Consider the following 27,931-nt stretch of genomic DNA (forward strand, 5'->3'; position numbering starts at 1 on the left):
TTTGTTCCTGGTGTTTGGAGCTCTCTTAGTCAACTTGTTCTCTGCATCCAAACCTTCCCTTTTATTCCTTGAAGCTTTCCAATAACCAACCAGTACTAAAAAAACCCAAACCAAACCAAAACACAACTGTCCTTAGAAGTTGAAAAAGTAGAATTCTGTAACTGGTTCTCCAGTGTTCCTTCTCCATGTTCTAGGATCATCACATTTTTTCATCAGATCTGGAGAGCAGGAACTGAGTCACTTACAGTATTACAAACAAAATAGATTGACTATTTGTGAATAAAATATTTGATGGACATAGGATTTAAAGCTCACTGCAACTCTGCAATTTTGAATATATAATTATGGAAACAGAGAGGAGAAACCCTGATGCTCAAATAAATGTAAGAGTAAGAAACATCCTTACAGCAAACGGCATCAAAGCAATGATATAATGAGTTTATGAGTACACACACCACCCTTTTTGGAATTGCAGACTCCTCAATCATTCCAATGGAGATACGGCCTATATATGGTGAATTTAAGTATACTGCAGTAGCTTTTCTTTTCTTATTTACATTTCCAAAATCCCAGGGGTCTTCTGACTGAGGTTGAAGGAACATTGAAATAGGGTGAATATAATCATGTAAGACTAGATTGTGTTTTAAGTGATTATGGAGCTCGGGCTTTTCTCAGCATTCACAAAATCTCTTATGTTAGTAGTGGAAATATTTTATATTTTCCTAGTGGGATCTTTACTAGCAATGTTAATTTTCATTGAGCCATTCTATTACATGTACATTTTTCCCTATCTTTTCCAGAAATGCTCTATAGCATTGGAAGGACATTTGTATGACCCAGCATAACCAGAACTAACAAATTAGAACTTCAATGTGACTATACACTCTTGCTTTTTTAGCAGTGAGGTACTAACCCATGTGGTGTTGAGAATCTACAATACAGTCTGTGCCTAGATAGATTGTTGATGTATGTTGTATGGGCATTGGCAATTACAACTGGCTTGGCACAGCCATGATAATTAAAAATTACAGAAAGACGGGGAGCCTCATTTCCAGAAGTGAGCATGTAGCACTTGAATATAACACACAGAAGTCACAGTGGCCATGTTCATTTCAAGATAGGTGTAACCCACCAAAGCCGTCCAGATACTGAACACACAGCCACAGATGTCATACCAAAAGGGAATTCCTAGGCCTTACGGATCCTAACTCTGGTGATACCCAGTAACCATACTGTCACAGAAAAGTGATTTACAATTCTGCTGACTATGCCAATTTGTCGTGGATGAGTGTTTTAGATCACTCAAAGAATCATTGTCAAAAAGTATCAGCAAAAGTGATTGTAGCATGGTGTTTTAAAAGTGTAACTTAACAAGCTTGTATGGCAAGGTTCACTCTATTACTTACTACATAAAAGAAACATACAAAGGAATATTGCATTATAATTGAGCTAGAATGATTTACACTGAGAACGGAGATGCAAAAGGGTAAGGGAGACCCTGCTGTTGAGTCACCAGGTACAGAGTGGATCCACTTGCTTTCTAAACTCCTGATGGAGTTTAGGTGCAACTAAGTCCAACCTTAGTCTCAGACTTTTTCAATGGTTTATGCTTAATTGAAGGGATACAAGCAGTAAGAAAAATCTCCTGTTGAGACACAAGGTTCAGAATGGCCTCCCTTGCTTTCTAATTTCTCAGAGAGGAGTCTAGGTGCAGCTGGATCCAGACTTAGTACCAGACTTGGTCAATGGTTTATGTGTAATGGAATTAGACACATGGATTTCATTAGTATTAATTCAGCGTACTATCAGTCACTTACCAAGGATGTGGTGTGAATAAAGGGTCTCTCCACCTTGGTAAGGAAGAATCTCTTAGTCACAGTTAAGGAATCTCAAACCTTGAGAGTCATCCCTGCTCAGGAGTAGAGTCGCATGGTGTGCAGTCTAGTTGCTGTCCAGGGAGAACTTGAATTGGACTCTTCCAATGATTTATCATTGGCAAAAGGTCTCGCTGCCTCAAGGAGCAACCTTGAGAGGTATCGCATCTCAAGGGGAGATCACTGCCATGCAACCACACTGCCTAGCAGGGAGAGACCACTTAGGCTCTCATATTTATGGGATAAAATGGTTGGCTCGTAGTCAAATTGCATACAATGGAAAAGGTATGCATGAGATGCCTTGTACCCACAACTTTCTTTGTTGCTTGATAAATGAGTCTTGGAAAAGTCACCCGCTATTCATGCATTAATTGCATGATCAGTGTTCCAAGCTCACATGCACTGATTCTCACTGTGACACTGCTCCTTTGTGGGTTTTCTAGAGCAGTTCTTAGCCCAGCTATGGCTCAGGCCTTCACCTCCTCTGGAGCCTGTACCAAACTACTGCTAGTTTGGTTAAGGGGATTGAACACATTGACCACACATACACTTGAAATGAATGCCACAATAGTTATTTAATTGTAACTCACAAGACGGGTGAAGGTTGCTGAGAGCTGAGTGCCTTGTCTTGAACCACTACCAGCAAAATTCAACAGTAGCAGTTACTGTTTGGGAAAGAGAATACTCATATGAGCTTTATGGTTCTGCTACCAGTTTCCATACTAGTTATCTTATCAAAAACTGGCTGCAACCTACAATTTTTCAGGTAAAGTAGCATGCCTACTACTCTCCAGCCTGACTAGACCCCAGTGTCTCCAATAAGGACCTGAACCCATTTCATCACACGTTCCCTGGCAGTGCTGGCTGTTGCTGTGCCTATCATTCCTCAGGATTTTCCTTTGCTCTGCCTGTGTCTACCACTTCAACAAATCCAGATTATTTTCTTAGTTAGTTTATTTCTGCCCAGGGAAGTGGCTGAGACAGCATCCCAGGAGTATTTAAGAGACATGTAGATATGGCACTTAGGGACATGGTTTAATGGTGGACTTGGCAGTGCTAGGTTTGCGATTGGACTTCATGATCTTAAAGGTCTTTTCCAACCTAAATGATTCTGTGATTCTATTCTATAATTCTATGAAGCTCTGAAGGGGTTTCTGAGGATGGGCAATGTGAATGACCGTCTCTAGCACAGCAGGTTGTTTTCAGTTTTATTAAACTGGTGCTTCTGCTGTAGAAATAAAATAGATATGGGGACAAGATTATTCCCCCTCATTGGCATGGAGTAATTTGTCTTAGAAGCAGTCTTCTGTAAATAGTGCTCAGAAGTGACTGATGTAAGCTGTCCCGAGTTTTATTACCCACGTTCATACAGATCCCATCAATGCAATACCATGATGCAGACACACAATGCCATTGAGAGAGAGAAAAAGGCAAACCAAGAGCCTGTGACACAGAGTCAAGAGCTCTGAGACAAGTATCTTCTGTAAGTAGAGGGCTTTAATAAAGTGCTTCATTATTTTACAATTTTTGTAGCTGGGGGTTGACTCAGATTGACAGGATGCCCCTGTGCTCTCTGCTTTCAGGAGGACTCTGCTCAAGTGTGGATGCCATTGTGCCATAAAGGTGAGTTTTAAGGTTGCCAGAGAACCCCAAACGCTTGGGTTTTTAGGGAATCTATAGATATTCTGTAACTATTATTATTGCTTTTGATAGTTAATACAGAGTGAAAAAAATCCTCTGGAATATTGTGGTTGCTCTAATCTTCTGTTCCAGGCTGTGTAGCTGTTTATCTTGTCTCTGAAATACTGTGATAATTTTCAGCACTGTCTAGCTACTGCCATGTAGTCTGACCTTAGGTTAAAAAAAAGTGTAAAAACCCCCTATCCCCCATACTACATTAAAGTATGCAAGAAAAAACATCTACTCTGGATACCAGAAAATATAGGTACATACTAACTTTGCTCTGTGCATGTTTTTAGAGGCTATATTAGAGACTGAATATTACATTCCTTACTCTGTAAATACAAAATGCTAAAACACTGTAACCCTGCAGTACAACATCCCATAATACCCCATGCTATAAATCACTATGCTTATGTGCCTCCAGGCCTACAGTTAAGTGTCTAAGCTTTTATAATGTCTAAATTCTCACTAATGCTAACAGTGGTCATCTAGAGCTATGCTGACTGAGAAAGGAAAAATTTTAAAAATATTAAAAAATTTCTTGGCTTTTATGGTCCTGAGCCTTCATATTTGCAATCTCACTCTTGAAATAACACATAGTGAAACTAAGAATACTGAAGCTAAGAACACTACTGAATCCACTTGAACAGTACTTTAGCACATGAAGTATCTCACACATTTATTAGTAGAGGTAGGCTTCTGCAGTCGTTACACATCTGTATATGCACACACCTTTTTAAACTGCCTGAAGAGGTCAGGCAGTAGAACTAGATGATCATTGTAGGTCTCTTCCAACTGAACTAAAAATCCCCATAAAAGATCCAAACAAGAAAAAAAAACCCACAAAAACCTAATTGTCCCTAATCTGAAGATCTGAGCACTATGTATCTCCTAGTCCTGTGTCCATGAGTAGGTACATAATTCCAGCAAAGCCTCCTTTTTGGCTGGATGAAACTGTTCAGCAAGTGTACTCTTCTATTTCTCTCCACATAAAAGGCTCTTTCTTTGTTCTCAAAGGATACATCATGATGGGATGAGTTCTTCATTTATATCTAATCCCCATACCAGGATTTTTCATGTATCTCTCTCATTCTCCCAAATATACAATTTACAGCCATTATACAAATATTTACAGCAATTATGCAAAGTATTGCTCTAATGAGATCAATTAAGAATTACATATACTGTGAGCTTTATAACTGAAAGTGGAATACATCCATCCCTTCTATTTGAGGCAAATAGGTCCATGTGTACTTCTAGGGAAATTCTCCTGGCCTGATAAATGGATTTTCTTTAGCAAGATGTCAGGCAACAGCTAATATGGAGGCAATACTCACCAGGTCAAAAGCCCGAACTGTCTTTTGAGTTTCATGTATGAAGGCAGCTTCATATGCTGAAACTGCTCACAAGCCATTGGTTTAATTCTACTTATTTACTTTACACATAACATAATAATATATACTGGTTTGGTAGATGCAGAGTAAGAAAAAATGAATTCAGTGTTTAAAGGGATAAGTAAGTTATTGAAGGTACCAACTGCACCAGGAAAATAAATCACTCTGACCAGAAATGAAAGAAATATTATAGGTAAGGCACATGGATATTTCTTGTATTTGGGAAATGGAAAAATTAGGCTGTGTTCACATGACTACTTGATAATGATTGTGTATCATTTGAGGACTTTATTGTCCATAACAGCTTTCCATTTCAGTCCCTCTACTAGATATTGCAAGTAGCAACAGCTCCACTAATAGCAGGATCAATTTGAGTTCTCCTAAATTCAGATCAGACAAACTCATCTGATTGAAATTAAAAAGAAAGAGATCTAAAAGACTGCTCAAACCTTTGAGGTGGTCTGGGGAGTGCTCCTGTTACCCCTTCTTTCAATGAGCAGAGTAACAAGTGCGAGTGGTAATGGGTACATTGCTTTGTGGCAAAACAGTGCATTTTAAGTGCTAAGATAAAACAGTGCAAGCCCCACAGTGAAATACAGTTTGGTTCCTGCCAGTTCTAACAGGCATAGAGAGATATAAATGAAGAGATGGTGAATATGAATAAGGAAAGTGAATAAACCAGGTTTTGTTATGGGTCCTCACTAAATCAGTCAGGTGGGGGATATGCAATTTCTTCGAGCTTTTTTGTAATCATGGCTATTCTATAACTCATACTGCCTAATATGCATGAAAATATTCGTGTGAATGTGAATCGTCCTTCATGTTTAATGAGAGAATTTTAAAAGATGTCCATCTAAGGAGCCTCCAGTGCTTACAGTACATTTGATTAATTTATTTCTCTGCAAAATAATTTTAATAAAATGCTCTGTAAACCAGAGATGACAACAATAAAATGGGTCTTCTACAATAACTGCCAACCATTAACGCCTACAAAATTCATGGGTGAGAAGCTGTTGTAAGCTGGAAAACCAGTTCAGACTCCTTGCACCACGGAGATACATGATGGAGTCACACAGAGAACATATTAAGGAAGACCCTTTTATCCCCTATATTCCAATGACTCTTCCTCTATACAAGCTTTGGAGGGATAACTAACTGGACTATCTATTCAGCTCTTGGAGTCTGTTCAACAGATATCATCACTGAATGCAGTGTGAAATCGTATCTGCAAGTACATCTCATAACAGAACATGAATGGATTTCTATGTATAGACAAATGTAGTTGAGAAGGCTGAGGGGAGACCTCATCACTCTCTACAGCTACCTGAAAGGACATTGTAGAGAGGTTGGTGCTGGTCTCTTCTCACAGGTGATTAGTGACAGAACAAGGGGGAATGGCTTTAAACTCCAGCAGGGGAGGTTCTGACTGGACATTAGGAAAAAATGTTTCCCAGAAAGAGTGGTCAGACAGTGGAATAGGCTGCCCAGGGAGGTGGTGGAGTCACCATCCCTGGGTGTGTTTAAGGGTCATTTAGATGAGATGTTGGGGGATATGGTGTAGGGGAGAACTTTGTAGAGTAGGGCTGATGGTTGGACTCAATGATCCCAAGGGTCTTTTCCAGCCTGAGTGATTCTATGATTCTAAGAAATAGCCTTAATTTAATGCAAGTAAAAACTCCAGAACTAATAATGATACTTACTATCATCTTCATTTACACAGCACTATTCATCTACAAAGAATAAAGGTGTAAAGATCTAAGATGTAAAGCACTTAATAATGCTTTACATGGATACATCATCTTCTATTCCTAAATTCAAGGCTTTTCACTCCTTCATTTGGTCAGCTTCAACTAGCTTCTTTGGAGTCGTAGACACTTTTGCTGAAATTTTTACTGAAGAACTTATCAGATCTGAAAATCAAGTCTTAAACTGGTCACAGTTTAACTCTCCTGATGACAAGAACAACATCTGCTCAGAGTGGAAGCCTTGAAATAGCTTCCTGAGTGCCCTGGAACTAAGCACCTAGCAAGACATACCTTACTGGAAGGTTTTTCATACAGTTCCCTGAAAGTTTGGCCTGTGTGAAGACAGTAGGACTTTCCACAGAATGACTGTGATGAAATAGCTAATCTAATTATATAATCAATCTATTTTATCAAGGAAGCTTATTGAAGGAGAGACTAACTATTGTCACAAGCTCACTGTCCTACATTGTCCTAAAGGCTCCATTCGAGCATCAGAGGTTTTGGAAGTTGATTTTTATGGTATGTGAAATTATGAAGATACTTCAGTTCAAATTGACTTGTCCCATCAAAGTTGGTCCAGATGGCAAGAATACTACCTGACTTTGTTTGAGGTAGTCTTGGGGAGCAAACAAAACCTGATGCTCAGTTTGTGCTGGCTTACTGCTTAGCTCCATTTCCAGACAAGGATGAGAAGCTCTTGCAGGCAGCTTCACTGTCAGGCTCATCAGGGCTTTCTGGCTGAACTCCATGCTGGTGTAGTCACTCAAGAGTGGTACTGTAATGGAAATGATTCCTTCTTCTTCACTTGTAACTGCTTCTTCAGGGATTTCTTCATGCCTCAGGCTTATGTCTATGTTATTGATAGGTTCTTCTGACTGGCAAGTGTCACATTTGCTGTCTTCTCCACCATCTGTAAAGAGGTCCAGCTTCAAAGTAGCCTTTGACTCATGCTCTATGACATAAAGGCTGATGGTATCATTGTCTGACAGGGCCTGAAGCAGTGACCTTGAAACAGGTTTCCAATTAGTCTTCAAGACAAAACAAGGAGAAAGAATAATTTTAGTATCCTATTTTTGCAAAGTGCAATTGGCAATTTGCTGAAATAAATAACGAAAGAATAAAGCTAGGAGACAGGCAGCCTGGTCCTGCCTATATTATATGCTAACTAATCCATTTTATCTCATCTTAATTGGTTTTAGAAACATGAATGAAAATACTTATTTCCCTAATTGAGAGGACCATCTTCTCCTCTCCCATAGTATTTAAGCAAAGTTTTTCTTGCTTTTATGTGTGCCTGGGACAAAATGTAGTGGTGATAAAATGTAGGCTTCGCAATGTGCTGTTCTGAGACCCACAGCTTTCAAAAAGTTAACAAATGTGTTTCTATAAAAAGGCAGCAGCTTGAATTGAACAGCATCCAAATAGGCTTTAGCTATCAGCTGCTGCAAGAGGTTTGTTACTCAACTTAATGTCATGTTGTGATCTAAGTATACCTTAAGTTACAAGTTTTTGCAAATTCTACATTATTAAATGGAGAACAGTTTGTAACACCAAGCATCCTTCTTTTCCACTTAGATTGTTCTGCTGGGTTTGCAGTCAGGCTGATATGTTCTTTGGTTTAGCTTTTTTTTTTCCCCTCCTCAGTTGCTCTACATTTGTTTGAACTGTTATGGCTCTTTCACATGAAAAAAATACATGTGCATTGCTTTTTATTTTCTTTCTTCTTACAATTTCTGTTCTGACGTGGAAATGTGTATGCTGTTCTTTGAAACCTTGGCAATCCAAGAGTTTCAGAAAACACCATATACATGGCCTCCATCATGAGACTCCTGAGGAATTGGGCCATGATATGTTACTTCGCATTTTGAGTAACTTGCACTTAGTAATCAGTTCCAGCTGGTGAAAACTGACTAGATATAAAAACTGAATTTCTCTCTTTAGACTCCATCTCCTCCCATTCAACTTTGCTTTGTTCTTTTAACAACCATACCTTTAAATACACTCTACAAAGTTCTCAAAAAATTCTGAGAACCTTTATTAAACTAAAAAGTGTATACAGCCTCTGCCTAAACAACAACCCTCCCCCATCCTATATTTCTAGTATTACCCTAGATTCCCAACTGCTGGTATTAGACATTTACTAGGGTGAAGTGTGAAAAGACTAAAAACTAGCATTACTGATTAACTGGTAGGAAAGATCTCCCTTATGTACTTTTTCACATCATAAGAAGAGTACTTGCCATATCTTGGAGTACGCTACTGTTTCTTGGACTTGGTACACTGGGCCAGCATGATATTTTCAGCCTGTAAAGAAATATTCTAAATTTATCATTAGGTTAAATGACTGACATTTCCTATGCATTTAAATTAACTACCATTTATACAAAACATTTTATTGACCATCAAAACAAGACATTCTACAATGACTATTAAGCATAATGCCAATTAAAAACTGAAGACCAAACTTGGTAGTCTACACTGAAATGCTGAGTTAGTGACGATTAACATATTTGTTTAAGGACAAAGGAGTTGTGACAGGAGCTGGTAATGTTGTCTCTATATGTTTAATCATTGTATATTCCTAAATCACTATCATTTCCACAAAACCTCCATCTTCCTTGAGGACTCCTGGACATATAGGATGAAGTTTGTTTTAGTAAGTATTTGTTCCTGGCTTCAACTTAGAAGTTTATTTTCCCTCAAACAAAGAGCAAGCTATTGCTGGTTTTAGCTTCTGTGCAAGGACAATGGTGGCCTGGAAAGGGCTCTCTCTGGGACCAGAAACCAGAATGGGAGGACAACACAGCTTCTGCTCTTGCCTGATTATTTGAATTTGGCTCTGTCTGGGAGCTATTACATACAGTATCTCATGTTTCACCTGACATGAACCTAAATACACCTTTATTAAAAACTTACAACAGCTGCTTCTGCTGTAGAGGAAGGGGTTTATAAGGTAGAGCTGAGTTTGCCAATTGAGCTGTTCAAATGAGTTTCAGCTGGCTGTTTGTCCACAGACCTCTCATCTATGCCCCTTTTTTTCAGGCTTTTTCCTTGCATCTAGGGGCTCAGAAACAACAAAACTGGCAACAAGCTGCTGTGCTCTCCAGCCTCTCTGGGCCACCCCCACCATGGGCACCACCTCGGGCATTGTCCTCCCTGGCCCTTCTGGAGAGGACAGGCTGTAATGGTGCCCTGAGCACCACTCCCACCACTCTGGGATGCTGGTACTGGCCCTAGGCTAGCAGGCGCCAGCTGTCATTTCCCTACAGAGGGGCGGCAGTGGGGTGGGATGGAAATTTCAAAATGAGTTTCTGCTGAGCTGACTGATCCCACTGGTCTCAGTCACCCCTGCTGCTCATCACTGGCTCCCATGGGAATGGAGGGACACCATCTCTCAGCATTTTTGAGCTGATCATCTCTCTGTCAGCAGCTGCCCTCAGAGCACCCCTCTGTGAGGTTTCGGCAATGACTCACCTCCGTAGGAAAAAAGCTCAACACAGCTGTGAGAGACAGTGGGGAGGCTATGCAGCCCATGACCCTGCCTTTGTGTTGGCTTCAGTGTTGTCTGGTTTTCAAACCAAATCTAGACTTCATTAGCTGTAAAGTACTTTGCCTCTGTTTAGACTGTGTTTTGAGGTGAAGTCTGAGGCTGTAGAGTTATTGGATCTCCTTCCTGATCTTATGAAGATGGGTGTTTGGCTGGCAAGAGTGCCTTTTTTTACAAATCAAGCAGGGAATTGAAATGAGAGGATTGTTGGGACCCTTCATTTCAAGTGCAGGTGTTCAATACTACTACATATTTAATTGCTATTCTGTAGTGCTGCACTGGGCTTTTGCGTGCTGTTTTTTTAGTTTTCAAAAAATTCTTTCCTAATTAGCCCAGACAATGAAGCATGATCTTATGTTTAACCAACGAAGGTTGCTCTAGGTCAAAACTTCTGTGTAGGTCTTACAAATTCTTGTCAAAAAGGCTGGATCAGATACAGAGCAACTTATAGTAAAATCTGAAAAGGAAACTGCACAGGAGACTTAATGTGACATGTGGTCTGTTTCCCAACAGCAAGAGCAGGCATTTAGCCTGATGCATAAGCTGAAGTGAGCTATGTCATGTCGTACAGCTTTCAAGCCATGGGTTGTACCGTTAGTCTGTTCTGTCCTTCAGTAGCTGTGCTTTCAGCTTCTGAGGCTAGTGCTTTGTAAAAAGCAGAAAAAGGGAGGGTAGTGTTCCAGGACATCAAAATAGTAATATAAATGGTTGTATGCAACTAGGTTATCAGAAAATTAATATTAGAACCTGTTATTCTGCAGGTAATTTTTCTTTTAGTGATAGTGTATGCCCCCAATATTGCACCTCAGATTAATTTAAGGGGTGTGTACTTTGTTACCGCAGAGAACAATCTCTCCTAAAACAAGAAGACCTCACCCATATCTTACAGGTGCCCTTGTTATTCTCTCTCCTTTCCACTCATCCATCCATTACTCCCTCTCATTATGTGCTTATGTGCGTAATTTATACAGTTAACATCCAAATATGCTTGCAGGAAACTGCTTAGATTGCAACATCAGTTTCTGTATGCTACTGACATTTATTTTTGTGTTTCAATAGAAGAGACATGATTATCAGTTGGGAATAAAAGAGCAAAATAATCAAATGCATGCTTTTTCCATATATATAACCTATTTTCCACTAAGAGAAATTGTCCTATCTCTTTTCAAGGGTGTTTAAGACAGCCGGTTGTCACATAACTGTAGCAAAAGATTATAGATTTCTTACAAACAATTTTAATAAGCTTATCATGGTTTGTAATTGCTCTATGTAAATGAGTGGGGTAGCTTTTGTGTTGTGTGCTTTATGAGTTGTGTTGCTTTTAATGACAAAAAAGGCCCAGTGCTATAAAACTCAGGGTTAAGCACAGCCTGCTAACTTCAGCCAATATTCCATTCTTACCTTTTAAGCACCAGAGAACAAGTGAGAGGTGCAAAAACCAGAATGAACATCATGCTGAAGCAAAGGCCAGTCACAAAACCTTCAAATTCTCCTTTATCTGATAGGAAACAAAGAGATTGAATCAGATTTATGATATCAAGTATAGAAAGGTTATGTTGCCTCCACAAGACAAATATTTCAAACAGAAGTGAAGTCAAATTTACACATGTTCTGGGATTCCTGTAAATGAAATCTAGTTAAAACAAGACTGGGATTTCTGGGGGGTCTAAAGCTTTCAGGTTTGTATTTTTAAGATATCTGGATATAGGTGCTGAATTCTTAAATCTACCATCCAAAGATAAACACTTTAGAATAAAAGAAGTATTCCTACTCCCCGTGCTACTATGTGAGCTCTGGCTTGTTTAACGGGTCAGGACCCTGATGCAGGTCTGACTTCATAAGAAATTATTTGAAAGTGGCTTTTAATCTATTTCAGGTTTTGCTAGTAGGATTTCGGGGTTTTTTTAATGAGATTGCACACAGTCCTGATAAGAATAATATGGTTTGTGGTTTTGGTAGGTGCCATGCTTCACTGGTTAGTGAACATTTGGACAATTTTATCTGCAGTCAGCCATTTGTTAACCCTTGCTGTGAACCTGCATCTCCTGTTGCCTATGTTAATACCTGCTCAAGATACTTAGCACCACGACCCTGAAGGAGATAAAGTGCTTGAAAGGTTAATGAAGGTTGATAAAGTGCTCAGGCAGTGAGAGCAGTGCTGCTAAGACAGGAACCATAGCAGTCTGTGATGTGAAGAGTGGGTCGAGGTTGAGGTGTTCTTTACAGATAGCTATATCAAAAGTTTCAAAATAGCACCAGGAAAGTGTGGTCAGTACATGACTGTGTTGCTGATACTGACAAACCATATTTGCAAAAAGGCCGCTTGCTTTTTCCTTTCCTACCCACTCACCAACAAAAATATTTTTTAAAATCAGCTACTTAAATTTGCTTAAAAAAAGGTATTTGAAAAGCTGTAAATCGTTTTGTTGCTGAAAAAGGTTTTTATGACAAAGAAATCTGAAGTTCTTCTAATGGATTAAGTAACCTGTGAGATGTTGGGGAGGGGGGAAATAGTAAACGTAATGTTTAAATTCAATGTAATTACCTGAAATGTTTTGTTAAATTAACTCTGCATTTTTGTTATTTCCCTCAAAAATTGAATCCTATCCAAATATATGTTCAGTAGGATGCATGGAATAAAGTTCTGCAGAAAAGCTCCAGTGGAGACACTTTAATTTCTTGTGTTGACAGGGGAAAGGATTTCAGTGGGGTGGAGGAGGGTGTGGAAACCCTGTTGATTTTGAGGAAGATTTTAAATTTCTTTCCTTTTTCTTTCTGCTTCACACTTTTCAATATTCAGTTTTTTGTGTTTATACCTCCTTCACTTAACACAAAAAAGTTGTAGTGGGGAGAAGCCATTTGCATACTTCTGCCTCTGAATTTCACAGGTTACTTTTCCTGTGGCTGACATCTTAGCCTGTTCTTTGCTTTTTTTATTTTAGAAAGCTTCAATTGAGTGAAGCTGTGGTCAAACCAAAAAAGGGTCTACTGCAGTGTTAGATTTGGTTTAACTAATAAGGTGTTAAAAATGTTTGAGACACCATGTTGCCAACCATTTATGATTACAATATATGAGACTTTATAAATGTAACTGTGTTGATCTTAGTCTATCCAGGCACCTCTGAAAAAAGGCAACTTTTGCCAGCTGTTACATAAAATGTACTTAAATTATTAGAAAACAAAGGATACTTTGATTAGCTGTCACTCACAGTAGGAGCAATTGAAAGAGACTTTTTTTTACAGTTAATGGATCAGGAGTCTAACTGGAAACCAGTTTTACATGCCAAGAGTAAAGACTACTGAGCTTAACCAGTCAAAGGTAGAAAACTGTTGAAATCTATGACAGGAATTAGCAATAAAGAAAGATATGTGCATATAGTTAGCATAAAAAGGACAGAAAATGTTTCAGAGATGAGGAACCCTAGCTAAGTCTTCTCTGCATGCTAGGTAATGAAATGCAGGCAGAGTTGTTCAGTGATGCATCTCTAACAAAGGAAAAATTTTGTGTGTTTGCTATCTGTAACTAAGGATTAAATAATAAATCTTGTGCATGAGCACTTTGTTACTCCTTGAAAGGCAGGAAAGGGTAGATAATAATCTCATATATAGTACATAAAGCAAGGATTGATGCTGGTTAACACAGATGCATAGAACTTCTACAGTACCGTATTTTGGAGTGCTGAAAGGTTCTGAAAGAGTCAGAGGTCCTTCGCCAGCATTAGTGAATCCTGAAATCTGCACACAGTAGACGGTTTTTTCCTTCAGTCCAGTAAGAAGGTAACTTGTCGTAGAAGAATTGAGAGTGACAGCTGAAATGCGAGAAGAGTTGGGGAAGGACACGATTAGACGAACTCTGATGTCTGAATCTGTATCAGTGTAGCTGACTGGAGAAAAGGCAAAATCTCTGTGCCTTAATCCACACCTGGAGGAAGCCACACTGTGCAGGTGTTCTTTGGATGGCTACAAGTTTTCTCCAAAATACTTAACGTACATTTTAAGTCCAGAGGTAAAAAGCATGAGTTTTTAACACACCAAGGATGTTTAGGTGGTGAGTCCAGAAGGCTACGTATACTGTGTGACAGGAAAATACACCTGACACACTGAACAGTGGTTTTCATGTTGTCTGTAACAGCTGACATGAGGACTAGACTCTATTACATGGTTTACCCTCACTACAGTAGTCAGTAGTTATTCACCTCGATTAATACCAGTGCTAGTACTCATCATTCAGTAATGCATAGTCCAGAAAAAGGGCTGTGCATTCTGCTTCACGTACTTTGTAGGGCTTTCATCTCAACCTTTCTTTTCTGATGGTGCAGTGACTTTTCCCCTGGCCAGAATAATGCATGCAGCAATGCTGTAGTATGCCTTTAACAGGGCAGAAATTACTTTTCAAGTTTGCCACTGTGAATTTAAGATCTTCATAGAAGTGGAAATGGTGCTGCAGCCTACAGGCTTCCTTCCCCCAAATTCTCCAGTAATATTATTCTTCCTGCCTGGAAAACATGGCAATCAGGTGTTGTGTCACTGTTGTATTGACTGGTTAGGGCAGAGGAAAAAAAAAATATATTAAGTTCAGTTTTGGACACTCCCCTTCTGTCTCCTCTTGCCTTTCTGATAGGTATTTGGGGTGGAATAGAGCCTCCTGAAAGAAGACAATGCCAAACTTCCTGCTAATGATGTGTCCTTGAAGCTTTTGTTACTTGTTATGGTCCTGTAAAGGCATAGGCCAACATAAATTAGAGAACCCTTGCTATTCTTTGTCAGGTTTTAGGTGCTATTTGTCTTCCATAGTATGTATTTAATTTTATTTGAAGGTCAGTATGTGCAAAGTTAATGTATTATTGTTTATCACAAGAAGACTTTCCATTGCAGACCAGAATAAAAATGTTTACCAAAGAAGTATGGGGATTCTTTTTGAACACTCGAGTGGTTTGAGCTCACGACTATTAAAATTATTTCAGTGTGTAGAAGTTTCATCCTTTGCAGTAAATGACAACAACTATCAATTTAAGAAAATATTTCTAAAAATGGAATTAATAATAGTGTCTTTGAAATAGGTAATAAATACAAACTGCATTCCCTGCTAATTGAATTCAAAAAAGAACTATATAATTTCTTAAGTCCTGTAGGAAGGCTCAGAGTCAGACTTGGCTGAGTTGCAATGCAACACAAAAGTATTGTGACTGAACAATATATACTGAGAGTGTACATCTTCCTTTCAGTGTTACTAGAGAATTCTGCAGTAGTCTTAGAACTGTAAGCTTTAAGGAAATAATTTCTTAATCAACATTTAATTTGAGATACTGTCTAGAAAATTCTGGGTATTCATAGGACCATCTAGAGCATTAAACGTCTAACCAGGAGCTGACCTTTGAGAGCGCTCAATTCCCACAGAAATCTAAGTAACTAAGTAGCTTGCTGCAACAGCACTTCATGGGCTGTTGGAGCTTTTCTGTCATGGCTCTGAGCTGCTGCTTTGTTCTCAGCAAGGTGACTTACCCAGAGACTTCTTCCCTGATGAATCTGTGTAGCTGAGCCTGTATCCCTGGAGAAAGCCCAAACGGTCTTCAGCAGCTATTTCGGTCCACTTCACGAGTGCAGAATGCTTTGTGACATTCAGAATTGTCACATTAGCAGGACCTGTCCTAGGAACTTAAAAATCAGACAATAATTTAAGTTCTGCATCAAATTTGCAATAGACATACAAGACTGAAACCTAGCTTCTTCCTAGAGAGCTCCTTGCCTGATTCTAGCTGTCATAAATATAAAGGGTGGAAGAGAAAGGAGAAATCCCATAGAGTAAAAAACCCTAATCTTAAGCAATACCAAAGTAGGCAGAAATTGTGACTGTCTCATTACAAACACTTTTACTCCAATAGCCACAGCTGTACTCATTTCAACTTGCAATATACCGAATTGGGACTGGAAAATCTGACTTTGACCACAGTTAAATTTGAGTTCGGAGTAGTAATTCTGAGACCCTCTTTCTGTTATTTTGGTAATGTCATGTGTAATAATAATATTTCTGTGGACCTGTCAGTAAGGAACAACATTCAGGTTATTCATTGCCACTGCATAACTGCTAGGACCAAAGGCAATGCTGACTGGAGAATGCTAAGTCACCTGGAAAAGAAACTGTGTGTAGGATTCCTGTTACTGCTGCAGATAGGAAACGAGAAGAAATACAAGGGATGAGGTTATATAAAGGGGAGGAATACCTCCTTCAACTGAGTAAAAGTGGGTCACTCCAAAAGTCTTTTCATGTCTTGTGAAACTTTCACACTGACACACATCAGATGCATGTATCATTATTTTGTACAACTTATATGGCTGACAATTGTCTGGAAAACAAATAAAGGTACATCAGGGTTTACTGAAAAGTTATAAATGATAAAGAAGGGGAGGAGAGACAACAACTTCATAGCTTTTCTGTATAGTTCTTACTTTCTGAGACTCAAAGCACAGTACAAGTTTACAGTGCTTTACACTCAGTATAAAATATATGCATCCTTCTTCATTGCCTCTAGATGCTTAATACAAGCTATTTCAAAAGCAGAACAAGACATAACACAGGTTTGCTTTTAAAAGATGCCTGATCACTTATACTCTCCCTCTGGAAGGCTTGAGCTGCTAAAGGAGAAGTAGGGAACTAAAATGGTTGTAGATATCTTAGTTCAAGGACAGATACTTCTCCCTCAGCTAGTATATTTAAAAACAAGCAAAACAACTAGATGTTGCAGAAGGACCAAGGAAAATAATGTATTCATTTATAGAACCCTAAAGCTAAATGTTCTCTAATGTACATAAAAGCCAGTCCTGAATGGCCTTTGCAGGAGTCACCCATATGATTTTAATCAAGATTTTTGATGACCGTCCCATAAAGTGATCCCTGGCTGCTGCTCATCATGCCTAGCTTGGTAAGCAGAATACTGGAGTTGAGAATTAGGCTTTGATGAGGACAGCCATTGGGATTAAAAAAATAATCTAAGGAGGATTGTAACAGAGCAGTTTATATTTAAAGTTAAGTTTACCTAGGGACAAGAGAAAATTTTTTTTTAAGAGCCAGTAGTATGTAGGTCGGTCTGCCTAGAATGTGGGCAAGGAGAGACATCATTCTAGTAACTGCAACTTTGCTGCATTTCTTGCCCAAACGTGACCAGAATAATCCTACCAAAAGCTCTGTGTTTTATCTGCCTTGGTGTGGCTAAAAATTAGATGTTTCGGTGCTGGACAAAGGTGAGAGTTGCACTTATCTGGATCTTCAGTTTGCTCTTAAAAACAGGATGAAACTGCTACCTTCCCCAACCAAAAATAACCAATAAATGAAATGATGTCTCCATAAGTAGATGTGGTGGTTGTTGTTACCTAGCGTGAAATTTCCAGTAGCTGTAGTTACTATTTTCATGTGCATATCCTCTTTACCAGAGCCCCAGTCAACCACAAAACATTTTGGATTGTATTCTGGAGTCCAGGTGACAACTGCATTAGTTCCCTGGTGTTTGACATGGATTTGGCCAGGCAAGTCTGTGAACAAATATACCATTAGAGATCAATAAACAGAAAAGCAGTTTTCTCCTCCCTTGCTTGCTTTCTCTCTTTTGCATTTTTTCAAAGCTTATTCATTAACTAGTTATCATTGCTGGTGACCACTATATACTAAGGTTTATACTAGTATGTCAATGAAGGAAACTTAGCATCTAGTGCTTTGCAACGTCTTTGGGAGCTCCATTGTTAATTGCTGTTCATGACCTTTAATTTCCCACAGATGGAAAAGGGGAAATGGCTGTCCCAATCCTCAAGAAGAGGAAGCCTGATGTTGCTAAATAACATCCTATGAGCTGCTATTAACTGCTATACATAGAGCAACTGTGAGATATTGCTTACCTTGGGGAGGGGAAGGGGCTAATTATGGATTCATAGAATCGTCATAGAATGATTTGGGTTGGAAGGGACCTTGAAGATCATCTAGTTCCAACCCCCTGCCATGGGCAGGGACACCTTCCACTAGACCAGGTTGCTCAAAGCCCTGTCCAACCTGGCCTTGAACACTTCCAGGGAGGGGGCACCCACTACTTCTCTGGGCAACCTGTTCCAGTGTCTCACCACCTTCACAGAAAAGAACTTATTCCTAATAGCTAATCTAAATCTAACCTCTTTCAGTTTAAAACCATGACTCCTTGTCCTATCACTACACTCCCTGATAAAGAGTCCCTCCCCATCTTTCCTGTAGATGCCCTTCTTTAAGCACTGGAAGGCTGCTATAAGGTCTCCCCAGAGCCTTCCCTTCTCCAGGCTCAACAACCCCAACTCTCTCAGCCTGTCCTCACAGGAGAGGTGCTACAGCCCTCTGATCAGTTTTGTGGCCTTCCTCTGGGCCTGTTTGAGCAGGTTCATATTCTTCTTATGTTGGAGGCCCCAGAGCTGAACACAGTACTCCAGGTTGGGTCTCACAAGAGTGGAGTAGAGGGGCAGAATCACCTCCCTTGACCTGCTGGCCACACTTCTCTTGATGCAGCCCAGGATATAGTTGGCTTCCTGGGCTGTGAGTGCACATTGTTGGCACCCAACAGTGAAGTCCTTCTCCACAGGGCGGCTCTCAATCCACTCATTGCCCAGCCTGTATTTGTGCTTGGGATTGCCCTGACCCATGTGCAGGTCCTTGCACTTGGCCTTGTTGAACTTCATGAGGTTTGCACGTGCCCACCTCTCCAGCCTGTCCAGGTCCCTCTGGATGCCATCCCTTCCCTCCAGCGTGTTGACCGCACCACACAGCTTGGTGTGATCAGCAAACTTGCTGAGGGTGCACTCGATCCCACTGTTCGTCTCCAACAAAGATGTTGAACAGCTCCAGTCCTAATAACGATCTCTGAGGAATGCCACTCATTTATAGCTATATAATTTCATATTTCATATACTTTGAATTTTCTGCAAGGATCTTAAACAGTTTGACATTTTTAGAGAGAGATTAACAAACTGAGAAAGGCCTTCTGACTCAAACTAAGGGGGGAGAAAAGCAACATGTCATTTTGTGTTAAGAAGTGGATCTTGTGACAGACAGACAAAATTCTCCACTTCCTCTCTTGTCTCAAAGCCAATATAATAAAGTCAAAGTAAAGAAAATGGCTGTACTATCTGAGGAAAAGTTGTGCATGCTGAGAAGGAATTTATCTTGGGAATGCACTTAACACAAGTACCTTCCAAGTAATTCATGATAGATACAGAGAACCTGCATAGAAGTACAACCAAATCTGAAACACATGTCTGGAGAGAGCCATGAAGAACAGGCTGAGAGATGCAGTAAACAAGTAGCTGTCACTCAAAATATGGCCTGAGGTGGTAGTATATATTTCATCAGAACAGAGGTAAAGCAGTCAAATGTAAGAGCAAAACAAAGTTGTTAAGTCTTTGCAGGGCAAAGGAGAACAGAATGAGGGGTGTGCATTAGCAAATCCTGGAAAACCAATTAGTTGCAGCTGTCTGGCAATCAACGAGGGTACTTGCACACTTGTTTACTTGTGCATGCTATAGTTTAATTTAAAAAAATCTTACTTTGGAAGAGAGAGGTTTTTCTTATACTGTAATAATTATACCCCAAGATTATAACAAATGAAACAAGCTTTATTATAAGAAAAATGTTGTTAAATAGTTTTATTGTTTAAATGGAGAAACTGTGTATTTAGGCATCACAAAAGCTTACATCTTCATTGGAATACGACATGTACATCTTATCTATTCCTCCTCCTGTGTGCCAGTAGGGGTAATACTGAAATAGAGGACAGTAGCAGGTCTCTTAATAGTTACTTAGCCCAAAAACCTTAGATTTGCACATAATTCTGTGAATTATGAATACTATGTACCTTATGTGAAATGTTAGATTTCACATAATTCTGTTTAAACTGCTGGCATATATTTAGCTTTGAGTACTCTCCAAAAGCCCTTTTGATAGGTAGATCTAGCACACAATTATTTCTCTAGATTGAGAAAACAAGAAGTGCTAAATGGAATCTTAAATTGCTTAGTCTGTTAGTTACCTTCTATTGCAATCCTTTGTTAAGAAACAATACTGACTCACTATGCAAAAATATCAGCCTAACAAATATTCAAGAGAACGCTTAACCCTACCCCAAAGACTGTCAAAAGGTAGCCTAGAGATTGCTCATAAAACTTCTCGACTGCTCTAATGAATGAATGGTAAGTACCTGTTGCAGAGAAGTCTGGGACAATGTAGATGGCTTGTGGAGATTCTCCTGCTTTGTTATAGGCAGAAATATTAACCCTATAATAAGCCATGGAGACATTTAGAAGAACTTTGCTATCCTTTAGAAAGATGCGATCTGGTGAATTCCTGCAACTGTTGGGTATTCTTTCCACATTAACATAATATCCAAGGATGTTCTCACTTTGTGTTACCTAATAAGAGAAAAAAGATTATTATTCTATAAATGTTATTATGTCCTGTGCAGAAAATCAAGAGGAATTAAATTGTATAAACAAAATGTCACCTTTAATGATGGGGATAAAATTTTAATTAGGTTGTTAGGAATCAATGAAGCAAAGCATTTCCTTAAAATTAAGAGAATGCTTAAACTGAGAGGATTTAAGCACAGGATTAAGTGTTTTGCTTAACTGAGATCTTAGTTATGTGTATCCAATTAGTAATAACAGCAGTGAAGCAGCTGTAACGTGCTCTACATTTCACTGGAACATACCCCTCATAATTAGGAACTTGAAAGTTAACGAGAGGTGTTTAATTGCAATTTATGCCTCTGGGAATCTTCATCTTCTAAGCTCTGTTAGGCATCTGGTCTCTTTGAGGATAAACACTAGTAATTATACTACAACTTTGGAACATGTTATATTTCCATTGATGCATATTTTTAGGTGGTGATGGTTCACTCATTATTTTAACATACTAATCTTCATGAGAGACTGGAAAATGAGTGCCCAGAAATGGAAATTGCTGCAATCTAGATAGAAACTGAACTCAATACACAAAGGCCTGTAAATTCTGCAAGGTTTACTTCTGATATCAAGCTTTTTCTTGGCACTTAGTAAATAGTGTGAAGATACGACAAAGCTGGGAGATTGGGTTACCTTAATGAAATAATTGGATACTTTTGGAGTAACATAGAGAGGATGACATTCAGTAATTTAAAAGGCAGAGAGAGGCACATGTGTTGAGAGGAATTTCTGGTAAAGCTGGAAGCTCTTAAAATGGAAACAGATGTTTTTCCCAGGATAGGAAGGGAAGAATTGGTGCTATTATTTGAAGCTCTGGTAAAGCTGCTGGGGGAATAGTGTTATGGTTCTTTTACCAGGCTTTGAAACTGGAAAAGGCTTCTGTGCAGGAAAAATAATTCCTAAGATATGTGAAATATGAGGTCTATAGCACAAGAAGAAACTAGCAGAATTTAGTTTTCTTAGCTTAGCAAAATGAGAGACTAGAAAAGGCTAGCACTGTTCTATCTTGTGCAGTCCTGCAGGAGGACTGTGTTATTTGCAGCCATAAAAGCCATCCATGTTGCCTGGTTGGGTGTTGAGAGCTGAAGCCAGCTTTCTTGTGACTGTTGATCCAAACCATGTAGAGGCTACTGAACGTTAGCAAAAGCAGAGGAGTTATGGCTGGCCTCTAACATCTTTAAGCTGTTTTCTTTGTTTCAGGTCAGCCCACACAAGTATGGCAGCAGAGCCTTTTTTTTTTTTTTCCTCTACATTTAACATGTTAATTATTGAGTGCACTCCTTCTCTTTGTCCCTTCAATATTTGTTGAAGCCATCTGGACTTGAACCTTACTTTGTCTAAGACTAGTGTGTTACCCTGAATGAAGGTCCTAGCCCTGATACTATATTTAATATTACTTTTTTTTTAAAAAAAAGCCTAAAGCATTTAGATGGAGAATAATTTCTTCTCTTAGCTTAACATTTAAATTAGCATGTATGGTCTATTGCTTTATCACAAAATGAATCATTTACTGTGCAGCTTTGCCTTCTTCTCAGAAGATAAGGGAAAAAGGGGATCTCTCATTCTTGTCAGGAGATGAGGTGTCTGTTTCCTCTGTTGTCTTTTCTTTCCCTTAACAAAAATGCATGTGCAATGCATGGTAACTACAAAACTTTCCACATCTTCTGATATTTCAAAACTCTGATAGTCTCTGTCCTTTCTGCCAGGGATGTCCCCTATGGCAAACTTCTGGGGGTTTGTAGATGCTCTTTCTCTCAGAATATAGATAGAATTAGTTAGTTTCCACACAAACACCTTTAGTAACAACTTGCTCATTGAAATTGTCTGTGGGCCCCTCAACTACACATTCAAGACTGTCAGTTCTCCATTTCTTACCAAGAGACCTTCTGCTGGTAAAACTGACTGATCTGCTGTAGTTGGTCAGCTGATTATGACCCCTGGTGCAGAAGAGGGGATGCCTCTGACGTGTAGGTTTGAACTTTAAATGTCATTATGGGAAGCATGCAGCTAGATGCTGTTCTTGCAACTCAGAGGCTCTTTTTCCATCTTGATTATAATGTGTTTGCACTTCTGAGTTAGTAATTTAGTAGCAGATTTACCAAGCTTTTCTAAAACATTTTGGTCTCTCGAGAATACGAATGCTCCTTAGGAACTCATGAGATACAAGGTGTGTCACTAGTATATGCTGAAGACTTATGAGGATCTTTCATGGAAAGCTTAATTGTAAGAGACATACCTGAGGCACACCAATTTTTAATGAAAGCTGTAAAGAATATTTATTCTAGTCAATGATTTTGAGCCCAGAGGTTGCTGTTTTACTAATTTTTCAAGTTCATAAATTGGTGTAGAATTTCCTTGCTAGTTTCTAGCACATAGAACACCACTATACAAATGCAGTGAATCCTGAAGCAAGAGTACAATATTTAATACCTTTTGCTAACACAGTGTATTCTCAATACAATGAGAAAGTATTTTTTACTATAAAGTAATAAATTAATAGCACAGACATAACAGAAGGTATGCAGACTCAAAGTGAATGTTACCTCCCACTTCAGAAGAACACTTCTTCTGCCTGGAGAGATTTCAGTAGTTGCATTATATGATATTCTTGGCCTGTTCATGAGTTCTGGTAAATGTGGAAAAACATGGAGACATGCACTCATATGAATCAGTTTGATCTTCATATTTTCAACAGTATCTGACAATGCTAGTTCATATGATACAACATTTGAAAAAGCTTTTACATTCATGCTTATTCCCACTAGGACAAAACTGTAATTCACTTACTGTGAGGGACCAAAACCTCTTTACTCCAAACACAAACACAGTGGAGACCATCATTGGCTATGCATCTGAGCTGAACAATGTATGAAGTCATAGCATTTAAATTCGAAATGGTGACATTGACAGCATTGCTTTCTACAGGCACCTAAAAACAAACGAAGTTTAATTTATGTGGCAGCAATAAAACATAATCTTACATTAACTGTTTTCTCAGTCAAGGACCAGTCTTCTGATTGCAGCTGGAAGTAGAGGCTCCTGTCATCAAAGAGAAATTACTACACATTTTAGCCAATGTCTTTTCATTCTTTCAAGAAAATACCCTCTCTTTCATGAACTTGTTCTGCTTAGTCAGGACACGTAAGCAACACTTTAGGTCTAAATATTGCTTTTAAAATTAGTTAGGCATTATATATACCAAAAAATAATCACTTTACTCTGAGCCTTGTTGGCATTCTGAAGAACATCACGGTCAAATTAAATATAAAAAAAAAAATTAAAAAATCTCCTTATTCTCAAAAGTTACAGTATGTCTAAATAGGTCCATGTGATTGATGTAAGGAGCGTGGCTGGACTGAATGTGTGGCTGCCTATGCCTTAGCAACACAGAAGTAATGTGCATGTGCAGCTGATGATGGCACTGGAGCTCCAGCAACTGTATAGGGAATGGAGATTGTCTTGAAACAAAGACACCACCGGTGTCTAAGTTTCCTAAGCTGGAAACTGTACAAGAAAATGTGATAGAAAACTGTTGCTATATGCTTGAACTATTTTACACCCTTCCCCAGACATCTACTGGAGGCTGCTTTTGGAGCACAATATAATCCATTAAATGGACTTTTGGTCTGGTCATTTCCAGGTGTTATGATGGTTTTGGTAGAAGTGCTATTGCAGATTGAAATATTTGTTTTAGCATTTGTCTCCTGTGAAGTTTTTTCTTAATTACATATATTTCCTAAAAAAGAAACCAACCAACAAAACAAAACCAACAAAACCCCACCCAAATCCCTCACTATTAGGTGACCGGTTCTTCTCTTTGGTTTTCTGCAGTGCTTTCTTTTTTTATTGAAGTTAATTAATTAACTTTCTATACTTTTGCTAATAAAGCTAGCTTGGTTACAAAAAAACCCCACAACACACAATATTACAGAAACACTCCCAGTCTCCTACAGAACAACAGGGAAGTGAAATGAATTTATGACCCAAGTGTTAAATTACATTACATGTACATTAATCCTACTCTTGATAAACATTATTTCTCAGCTAGCTTTATATATTCTCTGTGCTTACATGCCCACATTTACCCTCTCCCTTCAGTCCCATCTGCAAATTCAGCCTACATTCATGTTATGAAGAGTTTACAGCCTAAGTTCACAGGATCAACAGGGAAGTGGGAAATAATAAACATTCATGACCTGTAATCTTTCGGTACTTGTCCATTCTCACCACCCAGTGTGGCTGTCTCTACCAGTCCTTCACATTACTAACTTGGATCTCCTATCTACCTCCCCTGACTCCAGAACCTGTAGGACATGCATTTGTACTGCTCTAAACTCTCTGCTCTTCCACATGCTGCGTACCAGACTGTCTGAATAGGATTATCTATATATTGCACTACTGGGTGGAGTATGCTTGGGTATCTGGCTGTTCTAGAATGGTCTAGGACTTGTATGTCAATGAACAAGGGGACCCTTCCAAGACTTGCATGTTCCTTGTACCGAGATGAAACCTTACATGGGCCACTCATAGTACTCCTTCTGAAATGGCTAAACAAAGTGGCAGCCAGCTATGAGAGAAATGGAAAAAATAGCATAGGTCTTCTCATATAAAGGGAAGAATGTGGGAGATTCTGGTGGTACAAAAGCAGCAAAGACACTCCTAGGAGAGCACAGATGCCCAAGAAGTGGGAACAGTTGCTTTTTAGACAGCTTTCTTCTTGGAGTTCTGTTCTACCTGATAAGCACATATTCTTCATCCAACTACAGATAACAGAGCTTGAAAACCAGACAATTTCAGGAACTCAGTGATACAAATCATGTGTATGTGCATGCCTGCTGGTGAAGCCTTTGCATGGTATGCTGGTTGGCAAGGGGCAGGATAAGCAGCTATTGATGCTGCATGCAGATCTTACTGGAATTACGATTTTCCACCTCTTTCTTAGTTCCTTTAATTTAAGGTACTGTCCTCTTGCTGCACCATATTATCACTGTTGCACATCCTAAAATGCGTCTGGAACTTATCTTGTATCACAGAGAAATTATTTCTCTTCTTGTCAAAGGAGATCTGGAAAACTGATACAAAAGTGGATGAATGGTTACCTTAAAAATCACAGCAAGCTGATCTCTAATCAGCTTGAAAATCTAATGGTACCAGCAAAAAGAGTAATACTGCCCATCACTTAAAGTGTTATCAGGATTTGAGTTTGCATGGCATTTCTGATATCTTTTTCATCTTTTGCATTGCTGACGGTTGTACTGTCTCATTGGAGGGTTAATGAACCAGCTGACTTGCCATTCTGCTTTTTTCTGTATAAAACTATTAATCTTTCTTTCTCAAACAGCTTAGGATCTGTTAGAACAAAACTAAGAGACCTTTGTGGGATTTGCCTACAAATTGTCTGTGTGCTGTGCCTCCTTGCTATCCATCTTGTGTGTGCTCTTCAGTAGCATCCTGTTGATGTCCTGCCATATTTGCTATGTACTACTGAGCTGATAGTAAGGTACCTCATGTTCTCAAGTCATTGTCACCTGGAAGTACTTACCAGCGTCCACTGAGTGGATTCGGTGAGTGCCTCTCTGTACCTCAGCTCATACGGTGTAGGAGTTGCAGGCAGGTCCCACTTTATTATCAATTGTTTTGTGATCTGATAAGCATTTATGTTAGATGGTGTCAAACACTTGCCTAAAATTGGGAACATGCAGCTGTTATAGATGCAAGAGAAGCAGGAAAGCTAATTATGGTAATGTGGTAATTATGTCTGTCAGGTGCGGTTTATAAAAAAATAAAAGAGTTGACACAATACTGAACACTGAAAGACTTTAAAAAGACTGCAAATAAACAATTACTAAATCTTGATGGTATTGACAAAAATGGGGTTGTTCCTCTTGTCTTTCTTTTTGTGAATGCTTCTACTGATTTCAAGAAGACCCTTTTTCTAGGCAAGTGCTATTCTGAGTGAATCTGAAAGGCAACATAAAAATGTCAAGAGTACCTGTAATTGTGAATTGTATAAAAAATTTCCAGAATGTCTTCCAGTTTCAGTAACTGTGTTTAGCTATATAATTGTAAGTGCAAATACATTTTTGTCTTTCCCTCCAATAAACACAAGATGGCCAGAAGCCTCCAGAGGAGGTCACACTGGTAATTTGGGTTGTACTGGTAGTGCCCCCCAGCAGTAAGAAGCACTGTTTTTTCTTGGACCATGATTACTCTGAGAAGGTGAAGTTTGGGAAGCTCTTAAAGTTATCTCAGTGATCAGATACTGTAGGGAATCTTTAAATAAACATCTAAAGGACATAGTAAATAGGATTTCTTTTTTCATATCTCCTGTGCAGGCATTGTGTAATGTGTAAGTGGCCTTTGGAAAGAGCTGAACTTTGAAAAGGTTTCTCAAAACTCTAATGCTCTATAACAAGGATTCCTTAAGTACATGGTACTGAGTCAACCTGCTCTTTATAACTCAATAAAGAAGTTCAGAAAACCATCAAAGAGGGCACAGGAAGCTGGTTAAGTACTGTGCACAAGTATCACTATATACTTTTCTGCATATGACTATTTTACAGTCTAGCAAATGATTTAAAGCAAAACCCTTCTCCTGTAAAAGCTGATAGACTTCTGTTATTGACTTCAGTAAGATTCCATCCAAGGAAGACAAACTGCAGCTTAGCTCTCTGAATCAGTAAAAATAACAAGTGCATATTGGGAATTACAATTCTGGAAATAATTAAAGAAAATGCTATCACTGTTTCAGCTGGGCAGTGCAGTAACACAACTTGTGAAGTCACTGTACCTGCTTCACTTGGTATAACTGAAATGTTCTTTCCTTTCACACAGCTGTCATGGGCATAATTCACTGCTATCCAAATAGCTGCAGATCGCTTCATGTAGAGATCCCTTCTTCCTATCGTGATGGAGGATGATGATGTGTTTCGTTGAAAAAGTTTTGGTATTCTGTCCCTTCAGAGAAAAGGAAGCAGAATGAAAAACAAGCATTTTATTGTATTATAGTTATTCCTTCCTCCCCCTGCTCCAGAAAGCATCATTACAGCAATTGGTAGTTTTCCAGGTACCTATATACAAAATCCAGTATCTTGAAATCTTGAAGGTGAGGCCTCAGCATCTTGAAAGAGCAAGTGTAATTCCACTACCATAGTAACTCTAGCAAATTTAAACATGCAAATCCTTGTTGTGTGGTAGAGAACTGTTATATTTCTTAAACTTGTA

General features: G+C 38.9%; 1 protein-coding gene across 1 annotated transcript in view; it reads right to left on the minus strand.

Moving 5' to 3' along the window:
- Positions 1-6,502: 6,502 nt before the first annotated feature.
- Positions 6,503-27,931, minus strand: part of LOC141918256 (interleukin-6 receptor subunit beta-like) — a 31,842-nt gene continuing 10,413 nt past the window's right edge. The window contains exons 5-16 of the mRNA XM_074812512.1: positions 27,498-27,664; positions 26,250-26,389; positions 23,495-23,636; positions 23,251-23,333; positions 20,446-20,656; positions 17,612-17,770; positions 16,465-16,587; positions 15,746-15,898; positions 13,909-14,052; positions 11,645-11,741; positions 8,937-9,000; positions 6,503-7,724 (exon numbers count right to left, since the gene is read on the minus strand). Coding sequence (XP_074668613.1) covers positions 7,239-7,724; positions 8,937-9,000; positions 11,645-11,741; positions 13,909-14,052; positions 15,746-15,898; positions 16,465-16,587; positions 17,612-17,770; positions 20,446-20,656; positions 23,251-23,333; positions 23,495-23,636; positions 26,250-26,389; positions 27,498-27,664 — 1,969 coding nt within the window. The 3' untranslated portion in view covers positions 6,503-7,238. The remainder of the gene's footprint in view (positions 7,725-8,936; positions 9,001-11,644; positions 11,742-13,908; positions 14,053-15,745; positions 15,899-16,464; positions 16,588-17,611; positions 17,771-20,445; positions 20,657-23,250; positions 23,334-23,494; positions 23,637-26,249; positions 26,390-27,497; positions 27,665-27,931) is intronic.

This window comes from Strix aluco, chromosome Z (genome assembly GCF_031877795.1).
Source record: "Strix aluco isolate bStrAlu1 chromosome Z, bStrAlu1.hap1, whole genome shotgun sequence".
Taxonomy (NCBI): domain Eukaryota; kingdom Metazoa; phylum Chordata; class Aves; order Strigiformes; family Strigidae; genus Strix; species Strix aluco.